The 17,521-nt window shown below is 34.8% G+C and overlaps 1 protein-coding gene across 1 annotated transcript; it reads right to left on the bottom strand.

The window, feature by feature from the left end:
• Positions 1-5,484: 5,484 nt before the first annotated feature.
• LOC140140392 (uncharacterized) lies at positions 5,485-15,691 on the bottom strand. The gene is made up of 4 exons (XM_072162152.1): positions 15,596-15,691; positions 8,600-8,728; positions 7,946-8,041; positions 5,485-5,735 (listed from the first exon to the last, which is right to left on the bottom strand). Exons 2-4 carry the CDS (start codon positions 8,604-8,606, stop codon positions 5,485-5,487), a joined length of 354 nt encoding a protein of 117 aa, XP_072018253.1. The 5' UTR covers positions 8,607-8,728; positions 15,596-15,691.
• Between the last annotated feature and the right edge of the window lie 1,830 nt (positions 15,692-17,521).

Raw genomic sequence — 17,521 nt, 5'->3', positions numbered from 1 at the left:
GATAATGAAGACCTACACTGTTAAGGGCTGGGGTATGAGCGACCTTGAAGTACCGGTATCTGGAGAGGGGAAGCAATGAGTTACCCCAAATCACAGCGGCAGGTAGTGACTGGGCCGCCGAGTGCTAATATATATTTATTTTGGAAGGTTCGTGTTTGTTTTAAATATTGGGGCGTTTTTCCCAAATTTGATATTTTTGGTGATATTTCAAAAAAGCGACATGCCAAAGACAACTCTTTGGGCACATAGTTTGTTATTGTTATTGCAGTTCTTTTCCACATACCTACGTTAACATTCGATTGGGTGATTTACTAATATTATATATTTTATGACTGCAATTTGGCGTTTTCAATGCGTTTTACACGTATCATGAAATTAACGCAAATATCTAGTCACTAGGGTGATTCACAAAAAATGAAATTGGTATTTTTCAACGGGACACCACCTCATTTTGTTCATTTTGGTAATAAAATCATACCTGCAAAATATGAAAAAATTCAATAAAGTTTAGGGGTGCTACCGGTCAATGAACTTTTGTACACAAAGTCAATGGGATTTATGAGCCATTTTCTTTACAACACAAAAAAGCCATGTTAATTTTCCCTGATTGTGCCAAAAATATTTGATCATAGTGTGAGTAATGTCCTTAAAATAAAATGCTAAAGAAAATTGTAAAAATGTTAACCCGCATTTTTGTGAAAACTGTTACATTTGGGGCAAGGCAGTTGCTGGAACAGCCAAAATATTATGGTACTTGGCTAATATAAAGTTGTGTTTATGGGGCTCTAGTTCTTTCTTCTTTTTTTTTAATGTATGTAGGTTTGTAACTGTAAATTATGTTATTCAAGTGTTGAATGTGTGTAGGTTTGTAATTTTATGTAAGTGTAGTGTAATGTTTAATGTGTAATCCAGTAGTAAATGTGTCTTAGCCACTCTAGCTCTTGTCACAAGTACCTTGCACAAGGTGTAGTTTTGAACTGGCCACTATCCAATGTTGTGACCCCAATTTATATACATTTCTTTTCAACCATGGTGAATCTAATCCTTCCTGTGGTCATTCAATTCAAACAATACAAATCTTCATCAGGTATGGCCATAATGACCACCCCTGATACAGATGTATGGATTTTGATAGTTACTATTACATAAGATTTCAAAAGCTGGTATCACCATTGGGGTAAACTAATATGTGAAGAATTTTAATCTTTTTTTTTTATCAACAGTTCAGTTCAATAAGGTATACATTTGGTGTGCCTGGTGGGATTCCAGGGGATATCCCAGGGTATTCTTTTCTTGAGCTACACTCCCTCTGTCACTTTTGAAACATTTTTTATTATTACAGTCAACTATGAACTTTAATTTGGTAAAAACCCATGTTTTCACAAAGTTAGGTATATCATTGAACATTTACTTCAGTTTTGCAAGCCTGGTAGACTTTTTAGGCCCTGAAATAAGCGTTTGAAATTTTTGACAAAAATCCCATTGACTTTGTGTACAAAAGTTCATTGACCGGTAGCACCCCTAAACTTTTTTGAATTTTTTTTCATATTTTGCAGGTATAATTTTATTACCAAAATGAACAAAATGAGGGAGTGTCCCGTTGAAAAATACCAATTTCATTTTTTGTGAATCACCCTACTAGTCACGCTGCTTTTTGAATGCAGATTGGCTCACGATAGATGTCGTATTCCTCTATGTGGTTCACTTATTGATCAAATGAGTTTGCATTCCTTGTAACAACACACACATTGCCGTCTGGAAACCGGGCCTGGTACTGATTTTGGGACAGCCATAGACTTCAGCGCCGTATCAAATCTCATAAAAACCACACGACTGACGACTATGTGTTTATGTTTTCCGCACGAAATCTTGTGTCTACATCTATTACTATACTTCTTTGGAAACGTTGACCTTTGACCATTCTTTGTATAACGCCCTGATATGACCTTGATATGTTCGCTTGATTGGGTACGTTATAGCATCCATTTCATTGAGTTGTTAGGACTTGGTCAGTAGATAATACTACATGGATACAATAGTTTAACATGGTGTGTGAGCATGGTGAAAGACTCATTATTGATTAGGCGCGGACATATTAAAGGCACAGGTCCTTTGCGTGTATAGCAGAAAATTATAATAGAATGTGTGAATAGAATGTTTGGAATTTTGCAACTAAAATACTAACTGCATTCTGCATTATGTATTTATTTATTTATTTATTTAGGCCTATGCCTATTTATTTATTTACTGACTTATTTATTTATTTTATTTATTTGGTATATTAGTTAGTAGGCCTAGTTAGTAATATTCCATGATAGGCCTACGTCGGTTTATTATTGATTGTTGATAACTTGACAACTTGATTGATTGATCGATTGATAGTCATTTCACATTATATTCCTAGTTTATAGGCCAATTTGAATAGCATCGTACATTAGATAAATAGTAGGGATGACCATCATAATTTCATGTTGCCCCTTTTGCTACAAAAGATTGTTTTCTGGAAAGAACTCATCAACAGAAGTATTTTGGTGGTTAAATGGTCAAAATCGGTCAAAACTTTTCGAATTATGAATTTTCAAAGTTTCCATTCTGACCGGTCATTGGAACGAAATAAATTGACAAAGTCTAAATATAGCAATGTGAGCAAAATTGGTATAAGCATATATTTACCTTTTTATATTTCTTTATTTTAATATATATGCAAACATGAAACAAGCATATTGTGAAAGTATCAAAGGGTTTCTTATGAAATGGCACTTTACTAGTCAATAGCATTAAGTATTTCTTCAAACCGAGGCACTGAAATCATGCTTTTAGAAAACATTTGCCAAAAATCATCCATAATGGCCAAAGTGGCACAAAATCAAAAGTCCAGGTGAACTTTTTTTCCACAACAATATACACTACACATAAGAAAAATACTAATGTACTACAAGGGATTTTCAACATAGGAATCCAAACAATCAAGTACCAACATGCACAGCTTTATCCTGATATCACTTCTGGGGTTTTAACAAAATGTTTAACCTCTATTGTGATTGGCAGCAGCATAAGGTATCTCTTTGATAGCTGATAATGCCCAGCCATTCAGCAAGTGGCTAATAACAGACCTTGATAGGCTTGAATGAATACTGTCATGTGCTACAAAACCATCACATCCAGGGCCTGGTCACCCCATATGCTACAGAGAGCACAGTACTTTAACAATGGAGTGAAAGACTCATTATTGATTAGGCGCGTATTTTAAAAGTACAGCTCCTGTGCGTGTATAGCAGCAAGTCAGTGCAGATGGTATAAATATAAGAAAATGTTTAGGGTTGAGATCAGGTGAATAATACAACAAATGAGCATGAAACTTCACATTTATGTTCAGAAAGGTGTCTATTTAACATGATTCGAAAGGTGTTTGGAAATTCCAAAGGGAAGCTGGTGATTTAATTTTTAACTCGAGATCTACTTGTCCGTTTTTTTTTCCTTTTTACAGAGGGTATGATAGAGGTAATAACAACAACTCTGCCAAATTACAGCTCAGTAGGTCAAGGTGTTCACCTGATCTTTTCATCTGAATATTTTGTGCCATTCTGAGCAGTGCTGCACTGGGCCACTGGCAATTAAGCGCACTGTGGCGATTGACCAATTTTGACTCACACTTGCAGAAAAACCAAATAAGTTATGATGCTGTAATTTGCAGGATAGTTACAAAACATAATTGGCATTAACATCTCCAATTTTTACAGAAAAATTATGAAAAATAAAAGAATGAGCTCAATTTAGAAATGTGTGTGCAAGCAGTGCACAGTTGAGCTCCCTGCATGTCTATGGGAGTGTTCTAATCAAGTTGATGGTTCATTGGTCATCCCTATAAATAGACCTATCAGTATTGATTTATTCTATTCAGCAATATCAAGGATTACTATCAAACTTCTCATAGCTAATTGTCAGTTGGCTCAGTGGTAACGCAGTAGGTTTTACAACACGGAGGTCCCGGGTTCGATTCCCACCTCTGCCTATTTTTTGCAAGGCTGAGTAAAAAATGAAATTTCTGGACTGCAAACTTATTTGGCGCGCGATCTGAGCTGGTCCTTTTCTGGTGGCTGTGTCTGTTACAGGCACACTCCCTCTGCATCCAAACCAGGTTCACGCTCATTACACGCTTAATACAATGTATATTGTAAAACAAAGCCAAGCTAATAAATAACAAGTAAAGAAATAACATCAGTAATAGCACTCAGAACGGTGGTCAAACAATATCTCAGTCATAATGAGGCAATACAAACGATCGAATTTGGTGTTGAAATATAGCAAAATTTTGAGTTACACCTTTTCAATGTAAAATTAATTTTCTCTGTCAAATGAAAAGCAATAATTTTCATTTTTTCAGTAAATGTCAGAAGAAAACCCAGGGAAGAAAACTATAATGCTTGGTACTGTATATTTTTTTCAAACCCTGATGTTAAAGTTAGATGTGAAATTTAAGATTTGCGATTTTCACAGGCTTCAAGTTGCCCCGCGAGCTTTTGTTTTGGGTCAACGTTTTTGTTTTTCTAAGTAACATAATTCGCTACCAAAGATATTTCCCAACTTTCTAAAGCACATCATATAAAGCTATATAATATGTCAGAATTTTGTCAGAATTTTGGTTTTGATTGCACCATTTTTCAATTCCGTCTGCCAATTTGGTAAAAATCAACTCGCGAATGTTCCCATAAATGGATGATTTTGCAAGCCACAATAGAAATATCGATTATTTCTGCTGGTTATAATCTGAAATGAAGTACTGGTTGAACATTTTTGTTTGTTTGTTTGTTTGTTTACCCAGGTTGGTCCGTGAGGAACACATGCTAATCCATGGAAAACCATGGACCGTTCCAAGCTCATACAAATGCACAAGCCTGGATAGCCAGTGTAGGCTAATATATGCATGCTGGCCTAGATAGCTTTGATAAACAAAGCAAGAAATGGAAGAAAATAGCTAGGAAAAAGAGAAAGAGAGAAGGCCACTCCCAAACACAATTGTACAATTTTACTCTTAGCCCTTACTTCGTGAGAAAGGAAACTGGAATTCCAATCTCAGGCCCCGATGCAAAGGCTTGGCAGTCGCAAGTGAAAAAAGGTGAAATCAAAACGGAAATTCTGACCAAACTATAATATATAGACCCACATGATGTGCCTTACAGAGGTGGGAATTATCTTTCTTCAGCAAACTATATTAGTTTGAAACGCTAAAAATGAATCCCGAAAAAAGCTCGCGGGCGAATTTAAGACCTATACAAATAAAAAATATCACACTAAAAGATACAATTTCTTTTAATTTTTTAAATGTATATCCAAATGTTTTTAACTGACATTTCTGAAGGAAAAAAATTGCTTTATATTTGACCGAGAAAATTAATTTCATAGCAAAATTAACATATATCGATCGACTTTTAGCGCGACTAGGCATAATAAAAGAACTGGTGACCACCGTTCTGACTGATAGGCCTAATTACAGGCATCCGTCGCGAACACTTTAACCTCACACAGCTCTAGGGTTCCTTTGTCATCTTCTAGATGGAATCCTCGTATGCCCACATATCTCCCGCGTCCACCGTCGCAGCTTCTCGTAATTTTGTCTACGGGGTTGATGAAGTCTAGCAGTGTGATTAACCTTCCACAGATACTGCTAGTCTCAATGCGATCCTCTGTATCTGTGGTAGTGTGAAGAAATACCCCCTTCTTTTGAAGATTGCGAACTACAGTAATAAAAATAATATATGTATTTATGATGTTAAAATATCAACTACAAGGTATCCCAAAATGATTTATACCGGGAAAGTTGAAGGTATGAAGAGTATTGTTATTGGTGGTATTGTTTTAATTTCTAAAATTATTATATTTAGCTTTCTTTTTAGATTTTAGATTTTAGAAATTGAACGTTTTTAATAGAAATTACAGTATTCCGTAAAAATGGTGAATTCCGAGTTATGACAAAACAACCTATTTTGAAAACCGATCATCACAAAAGATATTTGGAAAGGTATATTTGTTGTGTCCTGTTCTTACTTCTACTAAAAAGCCGGTATCTATCGATTATTTATGATTTTACGAAGTATTCAGGGGTGTAGCCAGCTTTTGTGTGTGTGTGTGTGTGTGTGTGGGGGGATTTCAGGGGGCACAGGCGAACAAAATGACAGTTGCATCATTCAATACATAGATACTGTATGTCTTTGAGCTTCCAAAAAGGCCTTACTGGGACGATGTGCGCAGGTAGCGTGCAAAAAATTGGTATTTTACACTATTTTCGCCCATTATCAGGATGGAAAGGGCTTTATCTTTACAATTATGTATTTTACATTATTTCTGCCCATGATCGGGTTTAATATCGGTAGAAAAAGGCTTCCTTGCCCCTTTTCTTTTCCTTTGCCCACCTGATTTTCTCTTTTATTTTTTGTCCGAGGGGCACTTTTTTCTTTCATTGTTTGTCAGGTACATTGACCCCTGCCCACCCCCCACCCCTGATGGCTACGCTACTGGAAGTATTCCTTGTATGAAATAAAGGACTTGTTACGCTTGAGTGACCTTATACTATTATTTCTTTGGCGCCGGTTTTGAAGACAATTATTGCGGTGTGAGAGTTTCATCATTTCAAATGCCGGCAGAGATAGATTTGTCGTAAAAGTATAGAGAAAGTTCGTCCTAGTGTCACGGCATGTATTTATGTTCACAGCATATTAGCAAACACCAGCTACGTAATGAAGAAAATTATAATTTACTGCGGAGGATCCTTGAGGAAGTTATATCCTCTATAATAATGAAATGTTTGGGCAAAAATTGCGGTCAAAATCACATAAAAAGTATGTTTTTCAACCTAAAAGTCATCTTGAAATGTTTCACTTAATCCCAAATCAAGAACTATGTGCAGCGTTGTAAGCTCTACATCTGTGCCAAATTTGGTGTATTTCCTATAAAAGCTATTTGATTAAAAAATATATTGCACAGTACGGCTGGACGATGGTGATAAAGGATTCATGTGTTATTATGCCTTTATGGCTGTAAATTATACACTACAGTTTTCCCCGCAGTTTTCGTTCATTTCAGTAATATCAATGTCTCGCTAAAACGAATCAAGCTATTTATATCGAAGTCACAGAATAAGTAGGAGACATGTCATTGTATAGAAAAGCATATAAACTCAATTTAGTAAAATTAGATACTGTTGACTATATATTTTTAATATTTTTTTTTCAAACATGGTATAAATCATTCTGGGACACCCTGTAGCAGCAGAGATGAACTGGACTATTCCAGTCGAAATCCACACTACCCCTGTTGTAGATTTTGGAAACATGTTCCATAGGGGGAGTCAGAGTTAATCATTTTGAAACCCATACTCCCTTTGTATCCTCTTCCTCAATTGAAGTGAGCATTTCAAATGGAAGTTACCCAGATGTCTATTCTATTCAAAATTTGTGTGGATTTTTAATGGAATAGCCCAATTTCGGTGAGAATCAGGGAATCAAAATTATTTAATATCAGAAGGACATTCTTTGTATTTAGAATGCAATTCAATATGTCTGATGTGCTCTCATGTCCCACAAAATACTGTCCAAACGTTCATACCCAGCCCTTACGAATATTATAAATTGACAGATTAAGTACTACTTCACTTAGGGACCGTTCACAAACACTTGCTAGGGGTGGGGCTGATGCAAAAAAAATTTCTCCGCGAAAATTTTCCGAGGCCCCCCTTTTCAGGTCTCAAAAATGTCAGGCCCCCCTTTTTAACATGAAAATTATGGGTCAACCCCATAGAAAAGCATATAAACTCAATTTTCCCGGTCATTTTTTCAGGGCCCCCTTAAGATGGTCAAAACTTTTAAGGTCCCCATTTTGCATCCCCCCCCCCACCAACAAGTGTTTGTGAACGGTCACTTAGGACCAGGGGGAAAGTGCAAGAACTTACGACAAGCGTTGCAGCCCTGTTTGGCCAAGATTTCAACCCGGTCTATGCAGTAAAAGTCTCCAAGGTCCACATACCACTCTGGTGAAGCTTCTCTTTCTGCAGTTATATTAAAAACGTACTTATAATCAAAGTAAAAACATAACGACTGAAACAACCTGCTGAATTAAAAAAAAATTCCACATGTTAGGTGATGAGGTATTAATACATTTACAAACTCTTATTAAGGTCATACGAATTATCCGTTTGGGGGTGGGAGTGTACCGTTAACGCCCAAACTACCTAAGCTTATCGTAGATCCATCCATTTTGAAATAATGGTCTTTCATTGGGGGGGGATTACATTTTGGATGTGGTTATAATAGGATATTTTGTCGAAATATAACAGCTGTTTAATAATAATAATAAATGTTGTAGTCAAAAATCATATTCTTTGCCCGACATTGTTTCACTAGGATCCACAACATGCTCATCTATCAGGGCTCATTTCTATAACTTCAATACATTTGCACACTCATTGAATGAACTTTGGAAATTTGAGTACAAAAACTCATACTCTGCAGCATGAGGTCAAATTTTGCACTCTGATTGTTTAATTGAGGTTATTGAACTATGCAATTGGGATGAGGCTATTGTGGTTCATAGTGTTTAGGAATACCTGTCATTGAGCAGTGCCAGTCAGAGTAAAAATCCCCTCTAGTGTCACCGTCGATAGCTTTATACGAAGCACCCGGAATCCCAGGATTAGTGGAGCTTTGATAGGTGCTTTTACCCGTCAGGTCAAGTTCTACAATGAAAATAAACAAACGGATAAAGTAAAACAAAACAAAAACAAAAATGCGTAATTGTTTACATAATCATGATAAATATGGGGAATTAACTTATACTTTTCCATCAATTGGGTTTTGCCTTACCGATATTGGATTTCATAAGAATAACCTTGAGCTAATTTGATTGAACCTACAAATGGATTTATTATTTTATTTATTTATACATTTATTTATTTATATATTTATTTATTTATTTATTTATTTATTTATTTATTTATTTATTTATTTATTTATTTATTTATTTGTTTATTTAACGACGTTTTGGGGCTCGAAAAATCTGACACATTTATTTATTTATTTATTTATTTATTTATTTATTTATTTATTTATTTATTTATTTATTTATTTATTATTTTTCGAATGATTATTTGAATGACGTGACGATTGAGTGATGATTGATTGATTGCTACTTTAGTTGTGGGACTTCTATTTGGATGACATCGGGCATTAGTATTGATTTATTCCGTTAAACATTATAAAGGATTAATATCACATGCTTTAGTGCAGATAGGTAGTTGGTTTAGTGGTACTATCCCGTACTTCAGCACCAAGAGATACCGGGTTCGATTCACATCTATGCTTAATTTTTTTTAAAGACTAGGAACATTACTGCAGTAAGTTAATTGGCGCGCGATCTCAGTTAGTCATTTTCTGATGGCTGTGCCTCTTACAGACACCCTCCCTCTGGAATCCAAACCACGGTTCGCTCTCTTCATATTCACAAGTTGTTAAAATTTTTGCAGTAATTACTATTTTGGAGGTTATATTTTATATTTACCCCCTGAGTCTATGCTCGCCGAATTCTATGAAGCCATGCATTTTGTGATACAGTGAAGGTAATAATAATAATAGCAACTTTATTCACGGTAAAACAGATTCAATATAGAAATCATTGTTCTTACACATGTCCATTTCAATCGAATGGCAATATACAGATTAAAGTGACAGGGTTACAAATTAGTACAATTAATAGAACAATAGTCAATATCCCCGGGAGTCAATATTATCCTAATAGAAAAGACATATAAAATAAAATTTGTTATTGTTTCCAAAATATGGATGAAAAATGTAGATTTGATAAAGTGCCTGTCAATCAGGCGGCGAGTGGCATGATAGAGAGAGACGGCAAAACTGCTCAGCCGTATGGCACTTTCCATGCAATCGGAACACGGAAGTAAATCGGGACTGAATTTCGCAGCTGCCGTAATCACTGGTACGCGCTATTCAATTTGCACACTGAGAGTGATCGGAGCCTAACCAACACGGCGAATTTAAAACCGTCACAGCGACTCTCACCCAGTAATAATCAAATTTGGCTGTATTTAAGGGAAGGGGTATGAACGTTTGGACAGTATTTATTGTGGGACATTAGAGCACATCAGACATATCGAATTGCATTCTGAATACGAAGAATGTCCTTCTGATATCAAATAATTTTGATTTTTTTAAAATTCGCAATGTAATACACATTTTATTGCAAATCATTAAAAATTTATATTTTTGTGATATTTAACAGTACTTGAAGTAAACTTTATAAATCTGATGATTTATACTTAAAGTGTATGTAGGTGGGATGAAAAGCCGACGATCAATTGAAAATTTTGACCTTTCGTATTGAAGATATGGATTTTTCCCCAAAACACCAAAGAAAATAGGTCTTTTGGGGAAAAAAATCCATATCTTCAATATATAAGGTCAAAATTTTCAATTGATCGTCGGCTTTTCCTCCCACTACATACACTTTAAGAATATATCATTAGATTTATAAAATTAATTTCGAGGACTGTTATATATTAAAATTTGAAAAATATCAAATTTTAATAATTTGTCATAAAATTTGTATTATATCGTGAATTTCAAAAATGAAAATTATTTGATATCAGAAAGACATGCTTCGTATTCAGAATGCAATTCGATACGTCTGAGGTGCTCTCATGTCCCACAAAAAATACTGTCGAAACGCAATAAACGCTCATTCTAGATCCCTTAATTAATTTGAAGGTTAGTTTTGTGGGGTTCATTATCGAACCCCAACGGTTTTAGTTTGTATTAATATTAATTATTGTTTGTGATATTTTAAGCGTTTTAAAATTTCAAAATAATCCCATTCAAAGGAAATTTACTGAATTTAGAGAATGCACGGCGCTCACCACCTGTTGCCAATATTGGCAGTAGACGTAAAATAGTATCTTTAATTCCAACTTTTATTATAGCGATTATTCAGAGCTGACCAGCTGTTTTATTATATTGTTACATTTGAAATATTTACAATTTGAGTCTATTACCCCCTAGAAGTGATCTAGAGGGTCTATACTAACACCTCGTGGTATCAAAGATTGGTTGACATTGGTGCTGAACTCAACCATTTTTCAAATCCCCTTGCTCCTAGACTATTCGAACAAACCGGCTGGTAGAGGGAATTTGTTTAGAGAATTATATAGAAATAATTCTGAACAGATCATATGCTTAAAATTTACCTGCAACACCATATTGCATGGGTTAGCAACAATTTTCTGTTTTACGAAGCCGTTTTAAACCAAATATTGTATGGTTTTATTAGAATATTTAGAAAGTTGATTTCTAAATTATAATTGCTGCAAAGTTAAAAGAAGTCTCCAGCAATTTCAACATTATGCCTTATGTGTAAACACGAATCATGTGGTTTTATTAAAACAAACTCATAGTGACCATTAAAACGAATAAACACATCAGTCTCTTCAACACGCGATATTCAAAATTCCCGGGCGCCGAACTTGTCGAGTGCAATGACGTCCCAGTAATACAATGGAGGCTGACGACATTATTGAGCACAAATAATCATTACGTCATTGCACTTAGACAATTTGGGCGCAGAGTCAAAATTATCGTACGACAATCTTGACTCTGAATGGGTACTGAATACAAGCATGGCAAGGTAATAGGATTTGGCTGCAACTTTCAAATCTTGGGTTACGTTTCCCGCGACATCAATGTTGGGACCATTGCAACAAACGAGGTTTCATAATCATGCACATAAGTAATTTAAATGCATATCCCAAATGTGGCATACGATAATTCGTTTAATAATTATGATCATTCATGAAAGGAGGGGGATACCCATAGCAAAAAGAAAAGTTTCCCGGTGACCACCCGATGACCATTCGGTGGTCATCAGAAACCTTTCGGGTACCTTTTCCAGAGTTATCCGAAAGTGCCCGCTAACGGATACCTTGCGGATACCTAATTAAGTTATCCAAAAGTTTTCGGGTTGTGATGTGCCCTCAGTAATTTAATTTGATGATTTATCTTTGTTTACAAAGTTACATGAGTGATGACATTTTGGGGGAATTCCCCTCTCAAATTGAGCAAAACAAGTTGAATCATATCTAATGTGGAATATTTGGAAACCCCCTGAGGTTGTAAAGTGAAAATGATGTAATGGAATTCCCCTAAGGAAGTGATGTAATGAGAAAGGTTAATGTTATAATTAAGGTTTGGGAATTCCCAAGATCACATTTGGCTATTAATACTTGGGATTTCCCATTGCTTGATATATAAGAAAATATAACACAATTATTGTCACAGTTGATAGTGTTGATCTGGGCTAGGTAGCTAATATGCTTACAGTCCAATTCCTTCAAAGAAAGGAAATTGCAAACCAGAAATATTTTATGTAGTCAAAGTACTACTATTTGCCAGTGTTGTCGGAGAAGATCTAGAATACGTCAAAGAACGTACTTCTTCCAAGAAAGGAATATATATTCTTCTGTCGACTTGCTGAAGTCTGGTGTTTTGATTTAACGCAACTGTCAAAATAAGTGGGGACAACTGCATCACACTCCTGCTTCCTGAAGATATTGTGTGAGATAGCACCAAGTTTGGAGAAAGCAGCGCAAGGAGTTAAATTTGGAGAACTGCGCAAGGAGTTTAGTATTGAAGAACGGCGCAAGGAGTTTAGTATTTGGAGAACTGCGCAAGGAGTTATTAACGTGTTTGGAGAACGACGCAAGGAGTTTAGTACTTGAGAGAAAGTAACACCGTTTTTGTATGAGGATTTTATACGCAAGGATTTATAAATGCAAGTGTACAATGGACTTCGCTGATTTTCGCAGGACAAGTGATTAAGGATATATACATCAGCCGTCCAGAACATTGCAAGAACTCTGTTATCGTCAAAAAGAAGAATGCTGGCTAAGTACCAATAACTTAAAACATTATTATGATTGTGTGATTATTTTATATTTGCATTTTGTTGTCATATATTGTACCAATCCTGCATTACTTTCAATTAAAGACTTAGATTTTGTTAGCTTAATCAAACAGTGTATTTGTGTTGTGCATTCGTGTGAGTTCGGGTAAAAGGTGATTTTGGCCTTGAGTCAAGTACGACTCGTAACAAAATAGACATCCGGAAGTCTCCCAAAAACTCAAATATTTCAAATGAGTTACCCAGAAGGTTCCCAGAAACATAAGATTCTTTGCAGGAGTTACCCGGTGGTTATCCGCTTTTAATTTGACCTTGAAATAGCATAAAGCATCTTAAGAATGCATTGTGGGTGGGTATATGGTCAAAGGTCACTAAATGAATTCAAAATGGAGTAGCTAGCTGTTGGCAGTTGGAATATATTTGTGCAGAGTATTAAAGTTATTTGTGGTCCAAAATGTATGGATTTACATGTAGGACATTACAAGATGTTTACTAATTAATCTGGAAGATGCTGTAGGAATTATAAAGCATTGAATGCTTGATTTCATATGACAATTCAGGTAGGAAAATTGTATGAAATGATTTGTATATTGATGCAGTCTTTATACATGTACCTAATATATGACACATTTGAATGTTTTAGTTTATATCTTTTCCAGTAAATCATACATGATTTTGACAGTAAAGTAATGTTAATTAAATTATAAATTACTAATCATCAGCTAATGTGTGAATTAACTGATATAAGCTTTATGTTAAGCTATTTGTTGTAAATAAATGATCATATTTGATATAAAAATTATAGGCTGTGTCAGTGATGTGATCACATTTAGGTACTGTAATACATGTTTATATGCTGATATCATAACAATTTGGTTGTACATTAATTGAAAGGTGTGAACCAAATTAAATCAGAAGAATATTTTTGTACAATAACTGCAATTACATTGTACACTTTCAAGTTTCTTATAGCATATTCATATTCATATTTCATATTCATATTTTAGCAAGATAGCACTAGCTCAACTGCCATGACTGCAGAGTTGTATTTCTCCAAAAACTACAATTCAAATAATAAGCTAAATATTGCCTAATAAATTTCTGCATTCCCCAAAAGGTCAACAGGAAGTCTCCAAAGAGGTCACCAGGTATAACGTCACCAGAGGATGTTTAAAGACATTCCCATAACCCAATGGGGTTTCTGACCTTGGTATGTCTGGCTTTTATACACATGTGGCATAGCTGACCAGTGACCATACCTTGCATTGGGATTGTGTGTAAATATCTGGTTTTTTTATCCTTTTATTTAACATTCAAAACATTAAGACTTATGAATAAAATTAATTCAGTGGGACAATATGAATGTTTCATGTAAGAAAGTCAAATATAAGTTCTATTAGCTCGTTGGCTGCAGTTTTACAATTACCATTTTGTGTGTGTGGCAATGGGGACTTTGCCTTTAGGTTATATTGATCAAATTTCCCAATCATAGTGCATTGTAGGAATGCCTTTAAGCCTCCTCTGTATCGTCACCAAAAGTTATCCGCTAGGTCCCCGAAAAGTTATCGGGTAGTTATCCGCTAGTTCCCCAAAAAAGTCACCGGGTAGTTACCCGCTAGTTTCCCAAAAAAGTCATCGGGTAGTCATCCGGTACCTATTACCTGAAAGGTATCCACTATGGTTTCCAAAAAATTTATCGGGTAGTCACCCGCTACCTAATATCTAATTTGCATGTGAAATTTGCCCGGTGACTATCGGGAAGTTATCCGAAAAGGTCTCATTTTTTGATATGGGTAGTTACTAATTGATATGCTTATTTGTTCATCATTGAAAAAAAATTCGAATTTAATCATGATGGTTGCTATTGCCTTTCTTTCGTAAACACATGGAGGATTCTGCATATTGAGCTAGCATATCATTTTTTTATTATTTTATTTAATATAATTATTACATAGGAAATTTAATCTATAAAGTCCTTTTATGTATCTATGTAGGCTATAGCCTGTCTGCTATTGTTTCTCTCATGGAGGATTTTGCATATAGGATAACATTTATTATTATTTTATTTATTAATATTATTACATAGAAATTCAATCTATAAAGTTCTATGTAATCTCTTTATGTATGTAGGCTACGCTTTTGCACAATCCTACGCAAAACTTGATTTTCTCTTAAGCCGGTTATTAACCTTGGTCTGTGGCGACGACATCATTTGCATTGCATTCCAGATGTTGAATCTACATCATATCCACATTTGGCGCCAAATGGGTGTTTCTACTTTAGGGTTGTTTTTCTATAACTAGTGTTAACATGTAGTTCTATGGAGGCAGTGGAGGGACCAGACAAAGGGGATAAAGTGAATATCAGGGGGTGGAATAAAAGCAATTTGGGGTTTTACTGGGGAATCCGGGGGGGGGCAAGAGTTCCGGCCACTAATGGAGAGTGTGCAAGTTTAAGGTACTATAACCTCTATTTTAGTACTACTGTATAAAGGTCATTTTTTAAATGATGCAATGTTTCAGAAATTTTCACAATCTACAGTATGAACATGAAGAAATAAAATCAAATAAATGTTTTAGCCCTATCCGAAACAAAAGTCCTATACCCCAACGAAACCATGGTAAATTATATAACTTACCGTACACCAATCCGAGAGTAAATCCAATACCGCAAATGCCAACCAGAAATACTGGAACAAGAACCCCATTTTTAATCCAATTCTTGGTTGCTGCTACACGTTTTATGTATCTATGTATATTTGCTATTGCTTATCTCATGGAGGATTTTGCATATTGAGGGAGCATAACATTTTTTATTATTTTATTTATTAATATTATTACATAGAAATTCTATCTATAAAGTCCTATTTATGTATCTTTATGTATGTAGGCTACGCTTTTGCACGATCCTATGCAAATTTTGATTTTTTTCTTAAGCCGGTTATTCACCCTGGTCTGTGGCGACGACATCATTTGCATTGCATTCCAGATGTTGAATCTACATCATATCCACATTTGGCGCCAAATGGGCGATTCTATTTTAGGGATGGTTTTTCTATAGCAAGTGTTATAACATGTAGTTCTATGGAGGCAGTGTAGGCACCAGACAAAGGGGATAAAGTGAATATCAGGGGGCAAGAGTTCCGTTTAAGGTACTATAACCTGTATTTTAGTACTACTCTATGAAGGTCATTTTTTTAAATGATGTAATGTTTCAGATATTTGCAGAATATACAGTATGAACATGAAGAAATAAAATCAAATAGTTGTTTTAGCCCTATGCTCTTCTCCGAAACAAAATACCTCAATGAAACCTAGGTAAATTACATAACTTACCGTACACCAATCCGAGAGTAAATCCAATACCGCAAATGCCAACCAGAAATACTGGAACAAGAACCCCATTTTTAATCCAATTCTTGCTTGCTGCTACACGTTTTATGTATGTATATTTGCTATTGTTTCTCTCATGGAGGATTTTGCATATTGAGCTAGCATAACATTTTTTATTATTTTATTTATTATTATTATTATTATTATTATTATTATGATGCACGCTTTTATACAATCCTATGCAAATTTGGATTTTCTCTTAAGCTGGTTAGTCACCTTCGTCTGTGGCGACGACATCACTTGATTGCATTCCAGATGTTGAATTTACATCATATCCATAAATCCATATCATAAAATAATAATTTTGCGCAAAAAAAGAAATGGGCGTTTTACTTTAGGACCGTTTTTCAATAACAAGTGTTAACATGTAGTTCTATGGAGGGAGTGGAGGTACCAGACAATTTTGTTGAGGGTGGGGAGGGAGGGGGTGGGGTGGGGTGGGGTGGGGATAAAATGAATATCAGGGGGTTGGATAAAACCAACATATTTTGCGCAAAATTGCCGGAAAAAGTTCCAGCCACTAATGAAGAGTGTGCAAGTTTAAGGTACTATAACCTCCATGTTAGTACTACTGTATAAACCCAGCAAACACAAAAACGTTTTTAAAACGTTTTAAATAAGTTATATTCTGGGTTTTGGTTTAGGTAAAAACGTTTTAATAACATTGAAATGTCGGGTTATATAAAGGTCATGAAATCGTTTTAAAACGTTTTGTATGAAAACACACTACAACAATATTTTTTAAATGTTTTCGAAATGTCATTGTAAACTATTTTTGCAAACATTTTTGGCCAAATATTGTGTCAACACTTAAATAACATTATGTTAAAATATTTGTACCCAGCAAACACAGAAATGTTCTTAAAATGTTTTTTACAAAACGTTTTAATAACATTTAAATGTCGGGTTATATAAAGGTCGTGAAAACATTTTAAAAATGTTATTGTAAATATTTTGGGCAAACATTTTTTGCAAAATATTTTTCAACCCCAAAATAACATTCTGTTTAGAATGATTTGTACCAAGTTTTCAAAAATGTTTTTGGAATGTTATTAAAACGTTTTTATACCCTTTATATAACCCGACATTTAAATGTTTTATGTAAAACATTGTGTTTGCTGTGCAGTAATTTAACAAAAAATGTTATTTAATGTTATGAAAACGTTTTATAC

This window comes from Amphiura filiformis, chromosome 19 (assembly GCF_039555335.1).
Source record: "Amphiura filiformis chromosome 19, Afil_fr2py, whole genome shotgun sequence".
Classification (NCBI taxonomy): Eukaryota; Metazoa; Echinodermata; class Ophiuroidea; order Amphilepidida; family Amphiuridae; genus Amphiura; species Amphiura filiformis.
This window is presented reverse-complemented; position numbering and strand designations above follow the sequence as displayed.

Bases quoted from the DNA above. Each gene is read 5' to 3' on its own strand.
- LOC140140392 (XM_072162152.1), bottom strand. The intron at 5,736-7,945 runs GTAAGTTCTTGC...TTATTACTGTAG, and splicing joins ACAGGGCTGCAACGCTTGTC to TTCGCAATCTTCAAAAGAAG.